At 38.6% G+C, this 16,479-nt stretch overlaps 1 protein-coding gene across 3 annotated transcripts in view; it reads left to right on the top strand.

The window, feature by feature from the left end:
- LOC105466916 (serine/threonine kinase 32A) overlaps window positions 1–16,479 on the top strand; it is a 150,441-nt gene that overhangs the window by 116,217 nt on the left and 17,745 nt on the right. For all 3 annotated transcript variants that reach the window (XM_011716113.3, XM_011716112.2, XM_071098253.1), the window contains one exon: window positions 9,691–9,788. In XM_011716113.3, the coding sequence (XP_011714415.1) occupies window positions 9,691–9,788 (98 nt within the window). The remainder of the gene's footprint in view (window positions 1–9,690; window positions 9,789–16,479) is intronic.

Raw genomic sequence — 16,479 nt, 5'->3', positions numbered from 1 at the left:
TCTATAAATACCTGTCTCTGTGTGCTTAGCACTGTTTCAGATGCTGGTGACCCTGTAGAAAGCAACACAGACAAGGTCTTCAGCTCCTAGAGCTTACATTCTAGTGGGAGCAGATTTACTAAAAAAAAAAAAAAAAAAAAAAAAAAAAAAAAAAAAAAGAACCAAACAAGGCCGGGTGCGGTGGCTCACGCCTGTAATCCCAGCACTTTGGGAGACCGACGCGGGCGGATCATGAGGTCAAGAGATTGAGACCATCCTGGCCAACATGGTGAAACCCTGTCTCTATTAAAAATACAAAAATTGGCTGGGCATGGTAGCACACGCCTATGGTCCCAGCTACTTGGGAGGCTGAGGCAGGAGAAGCGCTTGAACCTGGGAGGCGGAGGTTGCAGTGAGCTGAGATTGTGTCATTGCACTCCAGCCTGGCGACAGAGCGAGACTTTGTCTCAAACAAAACAAAACAAAACAAAACAAAGACAAAGAAGTAGGAAACAGTAATAAGCAGAATGGCAATAAGTGGCAAAGTATTATTTTAACCATTATTTACATAATACTGCATTACATGCATAGAGCTATAAACTTTACAAAATGCATTCCCAGCTATAATTTTAGATTTACTCATAGTGCCATAACAATCCCATGAATTCTTCTTTTTAAAGATAAGGAAATTCTGGAGCTGGATGCTGGCATCCATCTGTGGTCCCAGCAACTTTAGAAGCCAAGGCAGGAGGATTGCTTGAGTCTAGGAGTTGAAGGCTGCAGTGAGCTATGATCATGCCACTGTACTCCAGCCTGGGTGATAGAGTGAGACTCTGTCTCTAAAAACAAATAAATTATTTAAAAAAATAAATAAAGGTGAGGAAATTCTGCCTCAGAAAGTTTAAATGTCTTTGTAGTATCTTGTGTGTAGCGAGGTGAGGAACTTGTTTTTGCCTTGACGATTCAGCATTTACTAAGGGGTGACCAAAAAGATAGTGTTAGATGCAAAATTGTCAGTCGGTTTCACGTTTAGTTGTGGTAACAAATCAACTACAAACTCTAAGTTCACCTGTTGGGAGCAGCCATCTCTACATAGACACCAGAACTAGTTTTTAGCAGAACTAGCTTTACCTCCTGTCCAGCCCCAACAATGTAAGGAGAGAGCTAGTGCCCTTGAGGGGCACACAGTATTCAGAAAGAGGGAGTTCTCCCTCCCTTCTCCCTGTGGTTGCTCCTAAGGCAAGTGAGTCAGATCTCAAAAGAATTATCTGTAAATTGTTAGAGTGACTGCAAGAAGAGGTATCTGGAATTTCATTCTTGGTTAGATATTTGTGTAGTTACCGGACTTGCTGACTGGTCCTGGAGTTAACACAGCCTGGTTGGCCATGGAAGGTTGATGAGTTTGGGGGCTAGTCTTTCTGGGGATCATAGCAGCAGGAGACAGGTATGCAGTGAATGTGACTGTGCTGGGGAGAAGAGAGGTGGATTAGCTATAGGCTGTGATCCCGCTTCACATGGGACCCTCCAATGCCCAGGAGTATAGCCTGGATGGGAGGGAGGCTCCTGTCAGTGTGACTTCCTGAAAACACCACAAGTCCCAGTAGAGCTCAACATATCAGAATTACTGAGAGTGGAGCCTAGGCATAAGGTGGTTTAAAGCTCTTAGTGTAATTCCTCTGTGTAGCTAGGATTCACAACTTCTGCCACAGACCCCTAAAGGGAGATTACTCTGCAGGGGTAGCACATGTGTGAGGACCCCTCTGCCTCTACTACCCTTCTTTCATGTCCTAAAACAAATAGTGCTTTCTAGGAAAAGGTAGAAGGACATGTGTGAGAGCCAGATCAGTCCTCCACCTCCATTCCGGGGTGGCTGAAACCAGTCCAGCGGAGTGGGTGAAGGAGCTTTGAATCAGATATGAGAATAGTTTTAAAATTCACAGAACTGAATTGTAAAGCATCTAAAGTAAATGTAGTAAGCAAATAGGACTAAAACTTACTAGGCAACAGACTGAGCTATCATTAGGCGAGCTCCTTATCCAGCAAAAACAAGGAGTTAGACACTGCACAGTTGCTGTCAGATGATAGACTAAAAACTACTCATGCTTGGCGGGGCACGGTGGCTCACGCCTGTAATCCCAGCACTTTGGGAGACCGACGCGGGCGGATCATGAGGTCAAGAGATTGAGACCATCCTGGCCAACATGGTGAAACCCCATTTCTACTAAAAATACATAAATTAGCTGGGCATGGTGGCGTGCATCTGTAGTCACAGCTACTCAGGAGGCTGAGGCAGGAGAATCACTTGAACCCTGGAGGCGGAGGTTGCAGTGAGCCGAGATTGAGTCACTGCAGCCTGGCAACAGAGCGAGACTCCATCTCAAAAGAAAAAACAAACAACAATAACAACAACTACTACTCATGCTTTACCCTAATTAGTTAAGATGCTTAAAGCAGGTGATGTTGCTGTTTCAACTGGTGGGATTATGTCAGGGGTGGAATGAATTGTATGGTCAGAGTAATTCAAAGGCAAAATATTTCAGCTTGAAATCAAGGACAAGAGAAATGCCATTTTATTTTAATATTTCATTCTCTTCCCCCATGTTACTAAAGAGAGAGAGAGAAAGGAAAAGAGACCCGCTACATGCAGAGCCACCTCACTTTCCAACAGAAATCTTCTATAAGAAAAAAAAAAAAAAAAAGAGCCTTATTTTCTATAATATTTGAACAACTGCAAATTTCATGGCTTCCAATTAGCAGTGGGGGGAATAAATCTCTTTTGTCACTTCTAAAATAATGGACACATATAATTCAGCCTATTTTCTGCCTAAAACCGATGGTACTCAGATGATAAAAAAGCATATCCAAGCCTGCTGCTCTGATGAGTTTATTCTCCAGGTTTCCTGGGTTTCCATATTAAGGGCTATTTTCTTGGAGCCAAATCAGAAAATGTGCATCTGGGTTTCCAGGGTTGGTTTCCATGGTGAGAGAAGTACGAGGAGGCCACCTTTCTTTCCTCTCCCCAGTGGTTTTGAGTATAATATCTGTATAATGTAATTTTTTCAAAGTTGGCATTTCTAGTCTTCTCACAAGATAGAACTGGGGAATTGGAATTTAGGAAAAATTGTATGCACCTTCCACTTTTACCCTTGTAATTAACAATGACTAATATTTCTTGAAATCTTTCCCCGGACCAGACAAGGTGTTAAATGTTTTACATTCATTTATTCATTTATTTTTCTCAGCAGCCCTATGGGGTAGACTATACTTATCACTATTTTATAATGAGAAAAATCAGAAGCTAAATAATCTGGCCAAGATCACATGGTTAATAATTGAAAAGTCTAGATTTAAATCAAGCTCTGTATGATTTGAGAAATCAAGCTTTTTCTTAAAAGGAAGATTAGCAAGAAATAAAAATATATATTTGTAAATATTTTTATCTGTGGTTTTTAAATGGTTCTGAGTCAACTTAGTTAGGCTAACATATTGCAAATGTTTCTTGCCTTATTCCAAAATGATTATGTGATTGCCACACTCCACCTTTTCAATAGGAGTCTTTTGCAGAGGTATTGTAGGTAGAAGTCTGCTGTCTCTTTTAAAAATTATGCTCCCAATGATTTGGTAGAATCTACCAAATCTATCAGCACCCATTTTATATTGCTTCCATAGGATACTAAGTAGCAATTCACCAGAAAGAACAAAAAGAATTCTAAAAAGAAAGATAACTAACAAAAATACTGAATGAAGATTGGAGAAATATTCGTCTACTAACACAAGATGTTGAGCATATTTTAAATCAGTTCCATAGCTCTGTAAATAATAAGACAGTATGCCAGTTCTTCACCACCTTCTATCCAGCAAGGAAGTTTTGCTTTTTACAATTTATTGTCTTCTACCTCTATGCTCCCTCTGGTCCCTCCATTATTCCTTTTCTCTTCACCTTTGTCTGTGTGAATATAATCCAGATTACTTAGAGTTAACCAATTAAAACACTCTCCTCCAAATTATATATATATGTATGTGCATGTGTGTGTGTGTGTGTGTGTATATATATAAAATAAGTTCACTATGGACTAGTAAGCAAAAGGAAATTAATCCCTTTGCCAATAGATATTTATGGTTTATTTCCAGACCTTTTTTCCTAAGCACAAGCACACACTGTTTACGTTTTTAAAATATTTGATCATGCTAAATGTAACCTAAATCTTCATTTTATAATATAATAATAATGATAGCGTCATATATTGAACATTTATTGTTCCAAGCACTTTGCTAAGTTTTTAACATTTATTATTAAACTCTCAACCCCATAAAATAGGTTTTACTATTGTTTTGATTTTATACGTTAAAAAAAAATCAGGCCCAGAGAGAGAGTAAGTCATGTGATCATAATCACACAGCAAGTGATTGGCAGAGCATGAAATTAAACCCAAGTCTAGAAGCATGCAGTGCCTGAGACATGGATGATGATGTGACAAATGATGAAGGTAGAATGGCTGACATTGCTGAGCTCTTCCTAAATGTTAAGCACCGTTCTAACTCCAAGCATTATGTCATTTAAACTAAAAACAATTCTGTGGGACCAGTACTATCGTTACAGTTTTGTTACAGTATAATATATTAACATATAATTATTGTAGTATATTGTATATACAGTACTATTGTTATAGTATATATTGTTCTCACTTCAGAAATTAGCAGACTGAAAGGTTAAGAAACTTGTTGAATGTGAAGCTGGAGACAGTCACAGGGCTCTGATGCCAGAGCCCTAACTCTTTACATGCTGCAATACTGTCCCTTTGTTCATGTCAATAAACATGCCTCTGTTAAAAATGGAAACCCACTTCTCTTAATCAGTTTTTTATTGTTGAATATTAGGTTGTTTCTCATTTTGAAATACAGGTAGAGCATCCCAAATCCAAAAATCCCAAATCCAAAATGCTCCGAAATCCAAAACATTTTGAACGCCAACATGACGCTCAAAGGAAATGCTCACTGGAGTATTTTAGATTGATTTGGGGATTTGGGATGGTCAACTAGTATAGTGCAAATATTTCAAAATCTGAAAAAATAAATTGAAATGCGGAACACATCTAGTCCCAAGTATTTCAGATAGGGGATACTCAACCTGTACATTTAAATTTGTAGTAAAAATCCTGTTAGCAGAATTATGTCCTGGAACTTAGTTATTTCTTTGTGATAAATTTTCATTCAAAAATGATAATGTGTTCTCTTACTGAAGTTTACTCAAAGAAAATGTTGTGTTCTCACCACAGAAAATGGTAATGTGTGTAATGTGAGGTAATGCACATGTTAGTTAGCTCTATTCAGCCATTCTACAATGTATTTATTTCAAAACATAGTGTTGTATACAATATATGCAATTTTTATTTCTTAACTAATTTGATTAGTTAAAAGGCTTTACATGGTAATACATTTCTGTTCTGAAAATTCATATCGATTTGTACTTGCTCTGGAAGTGTCTGAAGATATTCATTTCCCTGCATTCTCATCAGTGCTACACTATCAATATCTTTAATTGTCCCAAAAAAGATAAGTAATAATGATATGCATTATAATATCACCACAGTATTTCTTTGACTTCTTTTGTCAATTGCCTGTTCAAATTATTTGCTCCTTTTCTATTAAGGTGTTAATACTTTTATCCTATTCCAATAGTTCTTATTAATTATGTAAATAATTCTTACCTTTTGTGTATTTGGAATATGAAATCCTAGTGTATCATATTTGTTGTACATTTCATTACAAATAGAATTTCTCATTTTTAATTTGTTGTTTTATGGCCTATTTTTGACATGAAAAGCTTGCTAAAAATATTATCAAGCCAGTTGTCTTTTTACTTTATGTTTTCTAACTTTGATGCTATTCTTAGCAAGGCCTTCTTACCAGATTTTAGATGTGTTTTCTTAATATTTTTATTCTGATTATGCTTTCATTTTTTAAGTTAACTCAGTTGTATATTATTTTGACTGAACATATGTGGGAAGGATCTGACTTTATTTTTGTATGATTATTAAATAATTGTTTTGAGACTATGTATTAAATAAGTCCCTTTCCATGCTGATTTGAAATATGTTCATCATAAACTAAATACATTTTTGTACTAACATCTATATTCTGTAGATTTCAAATCTTGTAGCTTTATAGATTAATACATGGGATGCAGGACTCTCTCTTCATTCTTTCCCAAAAATATTACTTCCACAATTTTTTTTCTTGTAGATGAAATTTAGGATCATTTTTGTAAAGTTCCATGAATTAATTCCATTAAATGTATAGATTAGTGTTGGGTCCCTTTCTTTATGTCCTGACCAAAATTTAATATCCATGTTTTTAAAAAATCTGAAAACCAAATGATGGAAATCCAAATATCTAATAAACATATTAAAATGTGGTCAAGCTTATTAGTTAACAAGACAATGCCAATTTAAACCACAGTGAAATACTATTACACACTCCCCAGATTGGCAATAAAGGGTCAGTTATTCCCAAGTGTGGGTAAGGATGTTCAACAAAAGGAACCCTGATCTAATACTGGTCATAGTGTGAATTTATACGTCACTTTGGTAAACAGTTTGGTGTTCTCTAGTACACAGAAAAGATACACATTCCTATCACCAACAGTTCCCCTGCCAGGAATGCACTCTAAAGAGATATGCACTTATAGGAGTCTTACATGTATAGGAATGTGCATTGTTCACAATAGTCCCAAACTGAAAATAACGCAAATGGCTATCAACAATGGGATAAATAGGTAAATTACAGTATATTCATATAGCACTAAAAGTGAACAAACTCAACTACATGGAGCAAGTTGTATAAATCTTATACACATACCATTGAGTAAGAAAAGTAAGACACCAAAGAATACAAGGAATACGATTTGATTTAATAGGATTTAATTTAATGGAATTTTATAGAATACAAGGAACAGATTTTTTTTGTTTTGTTGATGTTTCCTTTATTATAAAGCACTGAAACAAATAAATAGGTAGCTAGGCAATTTATCCACAGTTTCTGGGAGCTATTTAAAATAGGCAAAGCTAAACTATTGTCTAAAAATATGTACATAGAGATTGATCTATATAGAAAAACAAGAAAATTATTAACATAAAATTTAGCACAGTGACCTCTAGGTTTATAAACAGAATGGGACACAGTGATGGGGACAAGATTCTATTTCTTGATCTGTATTATGACTATTTGGACATTTGCTTATAACTCTTTGTTAAATTCTGCAGTGTTTTATTTACTTTTCTGAATATATGTATAGAAATACTTAAGGAACAATACCAAACAAAATACTCAGTGGCTTTTTTGAAGGACACCTAGCCCTTCTCCAGCTCTCTTAGTACTCTCTTAGGTGCAGGAAATCTTCTTGAAGGGTTGGTGAAAGCCCTTCAATATCTTCCTGCTCTGGTTTCTCAGCTATTTGAGGGCTCAAAAGAATTACTCACCTGTTATGTTTTTGTATGTTGTCATAAAGTTTCTTCTTAATGTTCCACCAAAATGCTTCAATGCCTTGCATACCATGAATATTTGCTGAATGAATAAATGTGTATTAAAATGTTTTCATGCCTGAAAATAGACCAGGTAGAAGAGGATAAAAAGGAATACTGGATAAATAAAGCTGGAGGAAAGAAAGAAAGTGAAAAGAATATTCATGTAAACCCCAAGGATAATCCAATATGACAGATACATACCTTTTTAGAGTAATGTTTATTCTATAGGCATTTTCTTAGCACAGTGGCTCTGATTATCCCTCAAAGTTCTTTGTAGCTTCTCTAAGTGACGTGTCTGTCACCCGTCACCTGGGGGACTATCTGATATGACTTGTTGTGAGATACTGAGAAGGGAAAGCAGAAATATAGTCCATCCTATCTGTGGGAGTAGTGTGGGGTCAGGGCCATTATCTCCCAAATTGCATTGGGAGCTGTAACTTGCAGAAAGGATGCAGTGATGCATGTGAGGTGAATGCACTAGGGAAATAGCCCTACTTATTCCTGCTGCATCAAGCTCTTATAGTCAGGGCCAGTCTTGGGCATGGGGATGTAAACACTCTACCTCTCTACTTGGATGTCATCCACAGGATTTTACTTAAAAAGAACATGAGTGCACTGGGTAGGGCAAACCTGTGTGTGCAGGACCCATGTCATACCAGTTTCCTTTGCCCAGAACCAGCACTTTATACAGGAGGCTTGGGATGAGTCGTACGTATCTTTCAACTAGGTCAATTATTATGAATGTTTGCCTCTCTAGAAGCATACCCAATGTTTCTGAGCACTTTATAAGTGCTAGGCATCATACTGGGACTTTGACATGGATTATCACTGTTAATTTCTAACTCTATAAAGATTGCCTTATTGGCTGGGTGCAGTGGCTTACACCTGTAATCCCAGTACTTTGGGAGGCCAAAGCAGGTGGATCACCTGAGCCCAGGAGTTCAAGACCAGCTTGGGCAACATGGCAAGACCCTGTCTCTACAAAAAACACAAAAATTTTACCAGATGTGGTGGTACCCACCTGTAGTCCCAGCTACTCGAGAGGCTGAGGTTGGAGGATCACTTGAGTCTGGGAGGTCGAGGCTACAGTGAGCCATGATTGTATCACTGCAATCCAGCCTGGACAATGGAGTGAGACCCTGTCTCAAAAAAAAAAAAAAAAAAAAAAAGAAAGAAAAGAGGAAGATTGCCTTATTGTTCATTGTTCTGATTTTGCTGTTTCTCAGACTCTGCCAACTTTCTCAAGGTCACAGTAAGTGGTGAAGGTAGAATTTGAACCCAGACAGCACAGCTGCAGAGCTAATGATCACAACTATTGCTTGAGCAGTTGATTTGTTCATTCATTCAACAAATTTCTCTCCAGTGATTCTGAATGCAAGATTCTGTACTAGACAGTAAGAATATAGTGGTAAGCATGCAGAAGCATTCCCTGCCTTTGCTTTGTGCTTCATTCTCCCTATTACATCCCTCAGGAATTAGGTTTATTCTCAGAAGGGTAAGTAAAAGGTTCATGGTGTGTCAAAGTGCTTAGAGAATGCATAACTTGGGGGTCCTCTCTGGGGGTAAAATTGACTGTAGCTCTGCCTTCCATTGGAATCAATTGAAAGAATTATAGTCACAAAGTGTAAAGAACCCACAGCTATTGTAAAACCTTACACGCTCCAGAATGCTCGCTCCCTCTTTTCTCCCTCCCTCATCCCCAATAGATGGCTGCAAGTGTTTCCCTTGCTGCTTCCAGGTGACTCTGAGACAGAGAGATTATCCATTGTATGCTCTACCAAATTCTGAACATTGTCTGCAAATGTTATAGAAATTTACATACTTTAGTTCAAACCTTCCCAATCAAAACAAATAACATCTTCTTAGCCTTCTTGATTTCAGGGCAAGCCACATATTTGAGGCCCAATAGGACCCACATTTTAATCGGTGCATGATCTAAATAAGAGAAGAGTTTACCCATGAAGGCCTATGCGTGCCTGTGTGTGTTGGCTGATGAATGAGGCTACTGAGAGAGATTAGAAAATCAGAAATGTTTGCCTGCTGAGAGCAATCTAGCAATGGATGATAAACATCCATCAAAGTGTTTATATTTTTTATCCTGGTAATTCTCCTTTGGAGGAACATGTTGAGAAAATATAATATTAACGTCTCAGGGAATGAAACTGGTCTAATTTTTCGTGTTTTTCAGCACCCGAGATGTTCAGCTCCAGAAAAGGAGCAGGCTATTCCTTTGCTGTTGACTGGTGGTCCCTGGGAGTGACGGCATATGAACTGCTGAGAGGCCGGGTACTGTAGTATTGCATTTCCTCTTTGGTTATTTTTCCAGCAAGTTCTATTTTAGAATGAAAGAATGTGTTGTTTGCTAAGAACCAATCGGTTCACTTGAAAGCTGAAATCGACTATGCCATGTGATGTTGATAACACCCCTTGAGATTTCTGCACAGGTTAATTCATTTGTCCCGCATATGGGACCAACCAAGTCAATTAACATTAAATTACACAGTTAAAAGTAAAGGAATAATATGGATATTATAAACTCCCAAAGAGGAGAAATCAATACACCTCACTAAATATCTTGTGTAAATATCTGTGTTTGTTTAAAGAAAGTTCATTTTGCAGTCACAGTACAGGACTCTAATTCAGACATACCTCACTAAGGCTAGTGTGAATTATTAATACAACACAATTCATGCTCTGTCGTGTTGGATTTCTATCACTTGGCTCCTGGGTTCTGGGTTCAGTGACAAATTAGAGTCATTTCCTTTTAAAGGAACATTTCTTAAACTAAGAAACTCATCTCTAGAAAAAAGAGATGAAAAGAAAGCAAATATGCTGAAACATATTTTATACAATTTGTGCAAACTATTACATAATGGAAATACGCTCCTAAGGTTATATCTTAGTCATCTCTGCTTACCATAATCAAATACTACAGACAGGACGGCTTAAATAACAGACATTTATTTTCTCGGTTATGGAGGTTGGAAGTACGAGATTAAGATGCCAGAATGGTCGGGTTATGGTGAAGTCTCTTTTTGGCTTGCAGACAGCAGCCTTTTTTCTGTGTCCTCACATGGCAGAGAGAGATCTTTGTCTTCTTGTAAGTCCACTAATCCCATCATGAGGGACTTACCCCATAAACTAACCTAACCCTTATTCCCTCTCAGAGGCTCTGTTTCCAAATACCATCACATTGAGGGTTAAGGCTTCAACTGAATTTTGAGTGGGACACAACCATTCAGTCCATGATGTTCTACCATTGACCCCTCCAATATTCATGTCCTTCTCATATGCAAAATACATACATTCAACAGTCCCAAAAGTCTTAACTTATTCCCATATCAACTCTAAAGTCTAAAGTCCAAAATCTCATCTAAACATCATAGAAATTGTCTAGGGGTGAGACTCAAGGTATGATTCATCCTAAGGCAACATTTCTCCTCAGCTGTGAACCGATAAAAGCAGACAAGTGGCGAGGCACTGGCTCATGCCTGTAATCCCAACACTTTAAGAGGCAGGAGGCGGGAGGATTCCTTGAGCCTAGGAGCTCAAGGAATATAATATCCAGCCTGGGCAACATGGGAGACCCTGTGTGTAAAAAAACTTTTTTTTTCTAATTAGCCAGGCATGGTGGGGCATGCCTGTGGTCCCAGCTACCCAGGTGGTTGAGGTGGGAGGATCACTTGAGCCCAGGAGGTAGAGGCTGCAGTGAGCCATGATCCTGCCACTGCACTACAGCCTGAGCTACAGATGAGACCCCATCACTAAAAAAACAAAAAACAAAAACAAGCAAGTTATGTGCTTCCAAAATACAATGGTACCATAGCTGTGGGATAGACAATCCCATTCCAACATTTCAAAAGAGAAATGGGAAAGAAGGGAGGGGCATCAGCTCCTAAACAAGTCCAGAACATATCAAAGAAAATTCTATTATGGCTTAAAACTTGAGAATAATCTTTTTGGTTTGTTGGTTTGCCCTCTAGATCTACATGGGCATGGGAGCATCACTCTCATGGCTGGCAATGGGGAGAGGGGACTTGCTTAAGTGGCTCTACACAAAGGCACTACCCACATGGCTCTCTGTGAAGGCTCTGTCTACACAGCTCTGTTGGGTGGTAGTCCTGCCCTTTGAAACTGAGGTGGAGGCAACCCTGCTCCCCAAGCCAGTGCACTCTGGACGTGTAATGGGAATGGCAGCCCTGATGATATCTGAATCACCTTCATGATCCTTCTTCCTTTTACTTGAAGGATATCACGTGTTCACAGCTGGATAGCATTACGGTCCCAGCCTGTAAAGTCCAAGAAGTCTGACAGCCTTTCTTCATTCCATGCCACCTTCTCTATCTCCTTAAATTCAAACTGGCAGCATCTGCTAGTATAATCCCTTCTTTCTTTCTGACTTCTGTTGAGATAACTAATTAAGTTCATGAGCTATGCCCTCTATGTCTATCAACTGGTTGTTCAGCTACACTCTAGTGTTCTCTTCCGAACAGTCTTGCTCATTTTCTGCAATATGGATAGAAATCTTCAATTTCTGGTTGCTTTTTGCTTAACTATTTTTTCTCCAATTCAAACATTCCCTTTCACATTTTACTATAAGCAGACAGGAGGAAGCAAGTTACTCCTTCAAAGTTTTGCTTAGAAATCTCCTCAGCTGGCCTGGTGCAGTGGCTCATGCCTGTAATCCCAGCATTTTAGAAGGCTGAGGCTGGCGGATCACCTGAGATCAGGAATTCGAGTCCAACCTGACCAACATGGAGAAACCCCATCTCTACTAAAAATACAAAATTAGCTAGCTGTGGTGGTGAATGCCTGTAATTCCAGCTGCTTGGGAGGCTGAGGCAGGAGAATCACTTGAACCTGGGAGGCAGATGTTGCAGTGAGCAACCATTGTCTCCAGCCTGGGCAACGAGAGCAAAACTCCATCTTAAAGAAAGGAAGGAAGGAAGGAAGGAAGGAAGGAAGGAAGGAAGGAAGGAAGGAAGGAAGGAATTTCCTCAGCTAAATATCTCATTTCATCACTCACAATTTCTACCTTCTGCAAAATAGTAGAACACAGTTCAGACAAGCTCCTTGCCACTTTATAACAAGAATCACCTTTCCTCCAGTTTCCAATAACATGTTCCTCATTTCTGTCAGACCTCACCAGAATCACCCTTAATATCCATATTTCTAGTGCATACATCCAAAGTCTTCCAGCTCAATAACTAGTTCCAAAGTCACTTCCACATTTTAAGGCATTTGTTCCAGCAGCACCCCAATTCTCAATACCAAAATTTTAGTCTGCAATATCTGCCTTAACAAAATGCCACAGAATGGGTGGCTTAGCCAACAGAAATTTATTTTCTCAGTTATGGAGGCTAGAAGTCAGATTAACGTGCCATAATGGTTGGGTTCTGGTGAGGGCTTTCTTCCTGATTTGCAGACAGTTTCTTTCTTGCCCTCACATGACAGGGAGAAAGATAATCTCTTTCTCTTCTTTTTATAATAAGGCCACTAATCCTATCCTAAGGGCTCCACCCTTATGACCTAATCTAACCTCAATTACCTCCCAAGGGCTTTATCTCCAAATACTATCATATTGAAGGTTAGGGATTCAATTTAGGAATTTGGGGGGGATACATTCAGTCCATAACAGGTTGTATACTCTGAGGTCCCAGTGATGGATACAATCAGTGATTCCTCTAACACCAAAGAGTTGAAGACCTGACTTTAGGAGCTTGTCTATCCCACAGAACTAAGGAATTGGGTATCTCAAGTCATCATCCAGATGCTGCAGCTCTCCTCTCTTAACTTTTTGGAGTCATTCTTTCAGCTGCTGTCAATAGTCCTCTTCTTTGGTTCCACAACACACCATCATGATTTCTGCATTAAAAATGTCATCTCCCAAGTAACTGACCTATTCACATTAAGAACAGTTGTTAGAAGTTGGGGTTATTTCATCATGGTCCAATGGCTTTATCTTGCTCAGGAAATCAAAGATGAGTGTTTCTAAAGCAAAAAAAAAAGAGGAGGATCTCACAATTTTATCTGTTTCATTCACTCTACAGGGTCCATTTTACACCCAAACATTCGTTAGTTCTTTGTTCGTACTCCTGCCTTTCCTGAGAGAATCATTGTAGCACTATTTCTTAAGCATATTCAAATTTGGATGAGTTAGTTAAATTAATGTGAAAGGACCACCCTTGTAAGCCAAATGTGTAAGTCCTACATAGGAAGCCTCAGATCCTACCTGTTTTTATCTCCTAATGGGCTTCTTTTTCAAGTTTCTAAACAAATCCAGTGAAGAAGTAGATAACGCTACTCTTGATTTTATAGGAAAACAGAGAAGAGAATCATACACTTACCTAAAAGTAGAAACATATCTGCTCTTTCCCACTTCACCCTTAATTTTTTCTCCCCAGCCAATTTACTCACCTTCTGTGGTTGTGCTTCTGTGTTAGCCCCTTGCTAGCTCCTTCTGGGGTTCCGAGCAACTGTGCTCTGCCCTCATCTTTTATGACACACCTAGCAAAACAAAAGCTGAGGAGTGAGTTGAAACAAACAACTACCTGTCATTCTTCAAACATGCCTAGAATTGTATTTAACTATCACCTATCTAAAAGAGGTATTCTTGCCTGCCTGGAAAGAATTTTGCTAAGAAAATTGTTTCTCTTCTTCCCATATTATTTTACCTCTATGGTAGCTCCCTGTGATCTGATATGTCAACATTGACAAATTCATTTTTCTAAAGCACAGATATGACCTTTTCTGTTAAGAAAAAGAAAGTACTGTTGCTCCCCAGTGCTATACACACACACACACATACACGTACACACACCCTTCACAAGCCTTATCTGCACCCCAGCCTTCACTCCTCGCAACAAACTTCAGATGTCTTAGGTGGGTATTCTTCGGAATTAGGTCAGCATTTCAGATTTTGCTTCCATTTGTATATTTCTGACCCCTCATGAACTCATTTTGGCCTCTTAGAACTTCTTCCTCTTCTCAAAGCATCTCTTGGGTTTTTTAACCTCTTGTTCCTTTGCTTATAAAGATAGTTTCCAAGGCAAACCTTGGTCTTCTTTAGAAATCACTCTGTTTAAGGTTAGAAATCACTAAATGAAGTTTTAATACAGGATATGTCTTGATTGCAGGACTTTTCAAAATCATTATAGCCAATATATTTTGGTCATTTCTAAGAAAGGACACACTGTTAAACTATTCCAGTTTGTGTTGGGGAGGATTTTCTAGATCTCTTCATATTCAAATTCTATTCATACCTATGACAAAATAGCACTTTCTCTAAGGAAACATCCTCTGACCTCCCTAGCTAAAGCGATCCGAATCTCTTCCAAACATTTATTTACTTTATGTATCCTGTGAATCTTCAGAATCTAAGATTAGAAAATATAGAAAACCACGAAAATGAAAGCGAAAATCAGCTATAGTCTCTAAGACAAAGAACATTTCCAATTAAGAAATTAAACTCCCTTCGACCTTCAACCCCCACCTTAGCAGTTTGTCGCATTCACTTCCAACTTGTTCTGTTCTCATAGGGATACTCTATCTTCAGACAGATAGATATAGACAGATTTGTTGTTTTAGCAAAAATAGAATTGTTTTACCTTGTTGAGCTTTTTTTTCATTTCATAGGATAAAATGTACAGCTTTCTAGATCAGAACACCTAAATATTTTCTTTTTAAGGATTAAATCTATAGGTATATCAATTTTTTTTTTTTTTTTTTTTTTGAGACAGAGTCTCACTCTGTCACCCAGGCTGAAGTGCAGTGGCGGGATCTCAGCTCACTGCAAGCTCCGCCTCCCAGGTTCACGCCATTCTCCTGCCTCAGCCTCCCGAGTAGCTGGGACTACAGGCGCCCGCCACCTCGCCTGGCTAGTTTTTTGTACTTTTTAGTAGAGACGGGGTTTCACCGTGTTAGCCAGGATGGTCTCGATCTCCTGACTTCATGATCAGCCCGTCTCGGCCTCCCAAAGTGCTGGGATTACAGGCTTGAGCCACCGCGCCCGGCCAGGTATATCAATTTTTATTTTTTATCTCTTGTATATTATTAGGTTGTTAATTCATTAAAGGTAAAGTATGTATCTTATATAGGTTAGTATTATTCACAGTATTTAACTTCTTTTTTTTTTTTTTTTGAGAGAGAGAGAGAGTCTTGCTCTGTCCCCCAGGCTGGAGTGCAATGGCGCAATCTCGGCCCACTCCAACCTTCCCTTCCTCTACCCGATCAACCCTCCCGCCTGAGCCTCCCAAGTAGCTGGGACTACAGGCACATGCCACCATGCCTGGAAAATGTTTATATTTTTTGTAGAGGTGGGGTCTCACCATGTTGCCCAGGCTGGTCTTGAACTCCTGGGCTCAAGCAATCCACCTGCCTTGGCCCTGCAAAGTGGTGGGATTACAGGCGTGAGCCACCGCACCTGGTCACAATATTTAACTTTTAATAGGTATATAATACATGTTTATTGAATGAATGGAGGAACAAATCACTACAAATCACTTAAACACCTTCTAGGAAAAAATCACCAACTAGGCTACCTGCAATTATGTTTCAAAATATAGCTTATCTGAAGAAAAGGAAATAACATTTAATTATAAGTATCAATACAACTAAACCACAGAGGAAGGGTGCTAAACAAAATTTTTATTTACAGAAAAGTATATGTCTTAATGAGAAAATGTGCTTGAAAACATTCTCATCATTTCTGAGTTTGGTTTCAGTCTTAATGAATGTGTTCCTTAACTATTAATCTGCTTTGTCATCTCTCTGACTTCCTACTATCTCATTGCCATTGCAAAGGCAAAGGTCCACATCTTTCATACTTTCATAGTATCCAAAAGTATTAATTTAGGATAGGTGTGTACATAGTTTTGTACTCATTGTACATGCTTAGCTGCAATTCTGAAATACAACTGTATTCACAACACATCATTTGTTCCCATTTAACATTTCATCTTTTCCACTTTGTTTTTTC

Source organism: Macaca nemestrina, chromosome 6 (genome assembly GCF_043159975.1).
Source record: "Macaca nemestrina isolate mMacNem1 chromosome 6, mMacNem.hap1, whole genome shotgun sequence".
NCBI classification, from domain to species: Eukaryota; Metazoa; Chordata; class Mammalia; order Primates; family Cercopithecidae; genus Macaca; species Macaca nemestrina.
The sequence above is the reverse complement of the archived record's forward strand: the minus strand, read 5'-3'. Positions and strand labels throughout refer to the sequence as shown.